The sequence below is a fragment of the Fulmarus glacialis genome, unplaced genomic scaffold, assembly GCF_000690835.1.
Source record: "Fulmarus glacialis isolate BGI_N327 unplaced genomic scaffold, ASM69083v1 scaffold36464, whole genome shotgun sequence".
NCBI classification, from domain to species: Eukaryota; Metazoa; Chordata; class Aves; order Procellariiformes; family Procellariidae; genus Fulmarus; species Fulmarus glacialis.
In genome coordinates, this window is record NW_009206747.1 from 6,157 (window position 1) to 11,590 (window position 5,434).

The window sequence follows — 5,434 nt, forward strand, 5'->3', positions numbered from 1 at the left end:
AGGGGAAGAGGTTGTCTCTAAAAAACCAAGAAGTAGTGCAGGGGGGAAGATAACGCCGACATCAGGCTCAGTCCTGGGGAGAGTTGTGAGGCACGAGGCTGAAATCCAAGTTGCATCAGTCCCTCCTCCTCGGACACCAGTTCTGGTGCTCCCTTGGCAGAGCAGTGGCAATGTGCAATGGAGAAAACAGAACAGGCAATTGCTTTACTGCAGCACTTTGATTTATTTACTTTCTATAAGTTTGGTACGCCTATCTGGCCTGAAACCAGGGCGACGGAGAAGCAAGGCTGCATTACTCCCAGCTGGGTAAAGGGTTCTTGCCCAGGCTCGCTGATCCTGCTAGGAGGCTATTCATGATCCCCTTCCTTTTTGTTGTTGTTTGTCAATACAGAAGACTGCAAACATCTTGAATTCCCTGTAGTTCCATTGCTAGTTTTGGAGAAGAGATAGATCCCTAGCTTAGCAAGGCAGCCTTGCCCAAGGTAAACAGTTATTTCAGGGAAAGACCCCGAGTCCTGGCTCTCGTCCCCTTCTCCAACTTGCTCTAGGTTCCCAACTGACTCAGGAGAAATTGGTTTCAAGCGATTGCCTCTGGCTCATCCCGAACATGTTACAGGGTAATAGGTCACCTCCCTGGCACATGGCTGTTTCTCTACCATTTGTAATGACTTGCAGATGTTGGAGTGATTCGTAACAGCTGGGGTTACGGTGTGGCCGGGTGGAAGTGGGGAGCGGGGTGCCGTCACGGCTCTATCACAGCCATGCTGCTCCTGCTTAAAGTGGCCTTTTAATCAGGCGGCCTCGAGATGAAAGGACAGGATCAATGCAATTTGGGGCTGAAACAGCTTATGCCGGGAAACTACTCTGAGGGCATTAGAGAGCTATCTGCAGGCCCCGAGCAGGACTGGGGCTTTGATGCCTCGCTGCGCCGCTGAACCACACAGGAAACAGGCTGCGAGCCCTGCAGGGCTTACAGGAGAGATGCAACAACTGCCTGTAACAAATAACTGATGAGGATACTGGTGGTGGAACGCAGAGGAGGAGAATTATCAATAAAAACAATAACCTGGGAACCTAGCAGCAGAAAGGAGAAAGAAAAGGGATCTCCCTCGGTTACTAATGGCTGTCTTGCTAAATGTGCTCCTGGAGCATGCTGAAATGCTGAAGTCATGAGGATGGTGTGAAGCTGTGACAGAGATAAGAGATGTCTACAGTCTATTTATGACTGATTCCCTACCAGTGTAGCTGCAGGTGGTCATTAATCAGAGAGTACTTCAGAGCAGGGAGGCATCTGAAAGAGCACCGGTGACCAGACAGGGACAAAAGTGAGCTGGTGGCAAAAGCAAATTGGCAAGGGATGGGTGTTACACTTCCATAAGTAGGACTGTGGAAATGCAGAGCTGGAGGGGAGGTGCTGTTACCAGCTTTGTTCCCTTTCTGGTTGCAGGGAGCTGCTCCCCGCCATGGGGCAGGGATGGGTGAGGTCCCTACGGCCCCTCTGTGGAACCTGGAGCTGGTTTAAGGTCAAAATGAGGGATTTCTCCGAGAAGAGAGCTTCCCCTGGGGCTCTTAACTGGCATCTCTATGGTTCGGGCATAAGCCAAGGTACGGCACTCGTAATGTTTCTAGGAGTTTCAAGTCTGAGAGTACCCCACCGAGGTACCCCCCGGCCAGCAGCTCTGAGAATGGACTGCAGAGAGCTTGGAAAGTAATGAGAAGCCACAAGTAAACTCAGACGAAAATGGCTTAAATAAAGGCAATTCTGCCAGTCCTGCCCACCTCCTCCCATTAGAGTCTCCTCAGACAGAGGAATGTGCCTGGTTTACCCCCAAAAAATTATTTCTTCCTGTTGCTATCTTACTGTTAAAACATTTTCAATTCAGACTGTGTGGTAAGTCACCGAAGACCCGCTCCTGAAGTCAACAGGAAGAAAACTCAGGCTTGAGTGAGAAGCAGCTGCAGGCTGCAGTGCAAAATTAAGCCCAAGGATTAATTTTGAATTTAGGGGCATTTTCACAGCCTATCTTTTGACTGTAATTTCTCTAATTTTACCTCACCTCCAGAAATATCAAAGTCCTTGAATATCTTCTTAAGTTCTTCTTGCTGGATGTTGAAGAGAAACCTTGTGGCTTCAAAGTCATTGAAATCAATCATATTATCCCCGTCTACATCCAGCAGTTGAAAGGCAGGTCCTGCGTGCTGGTGGATGAACTGCTTTTCAAGATGGTTCTGTTTCGGGGCAGAAAGGTTTAGAAACAGATGATAAGCACTGATTTCCTGCTTGGAAAGAATAGGTGGAATACCAACTGTGCTCGAGTCCAGAGAATAAAGGTGACCTCCCGCTAGTTGCGCCTGCAGGAAATACCAAAATCCTGGTGCTTCCTGCTGCGGAGCCACGCGGGAGCACGCGGCAGTTGCCGGCTGGGTTCGGGCTGTGCCGGGGAGAGCTACTGGCAGCCAGCCAAGCTCCAAGACTGCTTTGTGAGGTCCTTTCCCATCCCTCCCATGTGCCAAAATGACTTGCAGGGCTACGTTCCGCAGTTGGCTCCTCTCCTTCCTCCCTAAGTCCTGCAGGCAGCAGCCTGGAGCGCTGGCCCTCAGCCGGGTGTCTGGTCCAGAGCGGAGCTGCATGTCCAACAGCAAGGCTGAGCTGGGGGTAACCCTGGCTTTACCACCCCTCTTCCTCACCGCAGCCTGCTGTCCTTGCTGCTTTTCCCTGAAAAGGCACTGGTCTTTCCCCAGCCTGGGCTGCAGGTGATGCCGGGGAGGCTGAAGAAGGGCATCAGCACATGCTGCACCTACAAGCGAAAACAGATGCTCTGCTCTCTTCCCCACAGGTAGACGCAACCGAGGGCTTGTTTTTTGGAGAACTAAGATGGACAGCCTGAGCTGGGAGGAGTGTTTAGACAGTTCCTACCTTGCAAAAGGTTCAGGGGTGGATTTATCCCAGAGGAGCAAGGTTGGTATTAACAGGGGGACTGCTCGTTTCTCTGGTTTCCTTTTCTATGCAGCAGTATAGACCCAGGGATCCTCTCCATCCCTTGTATGGCATGAGTAAAGATCAGCTCCAGTGAGCTGGCTCCCTTTACAGGGGTGTTGGATGGTGCAGATGTCCCTGTACCGACTCCAGGACCCGCAGGGTACACACCTTGTGGGACAGGAGGATGCATGCCACCACGTAGAACTCATTAAAGCAAATCCTCCCCCTCGTGTTTCGGTCCAGCAAGTTGAACAGCAGCATGATCTGGTCCTTATTCAGGTCGATCACGTAACGGAGAAAGCAATAAAACTGCAGATCTGGAAAACAGTGAGCTCTAAGGCATCGTCTGCACAAAGCTGAGAGCAATAATTAGCAGGATTTATTTTATTTTAAATGCCCGCTGCTCCCAGACAGGTTGCAGAGGCAGTTAAAACACAGTAGCAGACAAGAGATACTGTTCAGAATTATTAGAACAGTATTAATAAGATGGCCTGATTTATGAAAGGGGCATCTGTGATTTCTGCACAGAAGGCAATGTTAAAGTGTTTATAATTTTCTGTCTTTCTTCCTCTTCCTGGAGGAAAAAGGACTTTTCCAACAAACCAGAAACATGGGAATAGGCTGAAGAACTGCAGGTGGGAGGTAGGGAAGCTGTAAACCAGCGGACGGGGGTTGCAAAGAGCCTCACGCGGAGGACACTATTGGCAAGAAACCCACCTGCTTTCTAACACGGAGCACGATCGGTTTATGGAAAGGATTACATGATGAGGTTGCTGCAGTACTAAGGAATTAGCTTCAGTGAGCCAGAAATCCCCTCTTGCCCTGTGTTCCTGCCATCTCACTTGCGCAGCTGTAAAGATCTGCTTTATGGCTGGCTTGGGTTTTTCCTATGTCGATTATCTGCTCGTCGTGCCAGGACCTGGTTATCATGTTTGTGCAGTACTAGCAAGCCTGTGGCTTTGCGTGCTGCGGGGATGCAGAGGACGATAATACCATAAAATCAAACAGGTTTCGTAGGCTTTTGGACCTTTTTCTGTCTCACAAACAGGGAAGGAGGCAATGGAAGGGGGAAGGGGAAAGGAATACCTTCGATGTGAGCTGAAAATGCACCTCAGTGGCTCTGCATGGTCCCCCGAGCTGTACATACTTCAGAAGCTGATGCAGGAGTAGCCAGGCCATGTAACCTTCCAGAACAGCCGGGGCATGATAGAGCAGGGAGGACACACTGATATATGCTGTATCCGAAAGCTTTTTGTGGTATTGCCAAGCACTCGTATTAACGAAGCTGCTAGTTAATTAGTATTACAGAGTGCTGCATTTGTTGTAACATCTGAAGTGCAATATTTGTAGTGTCTGTGATCGCTGGTTTTAAATCCTAAGCGATACAGCGTTCTGTGTATCTCTCTTCAAAACATTACTCAGGGCCTGTAATTTTAGAGCAGTAATGCCAATCACGTTTTTAGAAGTACTTACTGTTAAGGTAATTCTTTCAATGAACATCCAGGAGCTGGAAATACTCTGCCAGCTCTGCGGTATTTCTTACTGACAACAAGCAGTATACTTCATCTAAACGCAGATGCTGCAGAAAACATCCAGATTTCAGCTTCACCTCAGTTGGCCGTGGAAGATCAGCAAAACAGAATTAGCGCCATGGCAATGACCCCTCACAGAAGGAAAATTCTGCCCTAGAACCAGACGCAACCTCCGTCCCACGACTTCAGTGCTTTTTCCACATTTTCAAGAATTCCCCTCAGATGTGGAGGCAAAGGCTCCCCTTCTCCCCTTCCATTCAGCATTAAAGGCTAATACGTACTAAAATCAAGTGACAGAAATTATTCTTACAGTGCTCAAGAACATCAAATCTGATTAAAATGTGAATGATAGCACAGACTGAAGGATTTATTTTAGACCGTAATGCAAATCTCAACCTCAGACAAGTACCCCAAAGTCTGTTGGTCCGTGCTGAGGAGGTCCTACGTAGCAGCCACTGCAGGGCTTTGCTTTTCCCCTTAGCCAGGGCTTGGATGTTTCTAGTTTCCAGTACCTGACAGTGTCCTGTGCAATGTGTCTGGGAGCTATGGCTCAGAGATGGCTGCTTTCGAATGCCCAATTTCTTGTTCAAGTTAGCTGGTAGGAAGCTGAACCTCTCTTATATGAAGTGTTTATATTCCTCTTCCAACCCAGAATGAGTCCAATCCAGCACAGCAATAACCATTGAAAGTGCTCCTTATTCCTTACACCCAATCTATACCAGGAATAACACTAATACAATCAAACTCCACTGGCTTACTTTGGTCGACGGACCATCTGTAACCCAACACTTAAAACGCGGAGCTGTATGTAGTCTTGCAGTCAGGTCAGCAGTTTCTTCTCCTTGGGTTGTAATGCTGAGCGAGAGCTGAGCCCTGCTGATGCGTGCTGCTGGCTGTGCGGACTCTGAGTGGTCGTATGAGC

At 48.8% G+C, this 5,434-nt stretch overlaps 1 protein-coding gene across 1 annotated transcript; it reads right to left on the bottom strand.

The window, feature by feature from the left end:
• Positions 1-389: 389 nt before the first annotated feature.
• Positions 390-4,589, bottom strand: EFCAB9 (EF-hand calcium binding domain 9; the record flags this gene model as incomplete). Its single annotated transcript, XM_009575864.1, is given in 4 exon segments — positions 390-429; positions 2,053-2,229; positions 3,149-3,297; positions 4,454-4,589. Coding segments are annotated over 4 exon segments (502 nt in total), but the record flags the coding sequence as incomplete, so codon positions are not given.
• Between the last annotated feature and the right edge of the window lie 845 nt (positions 4,590-5,434).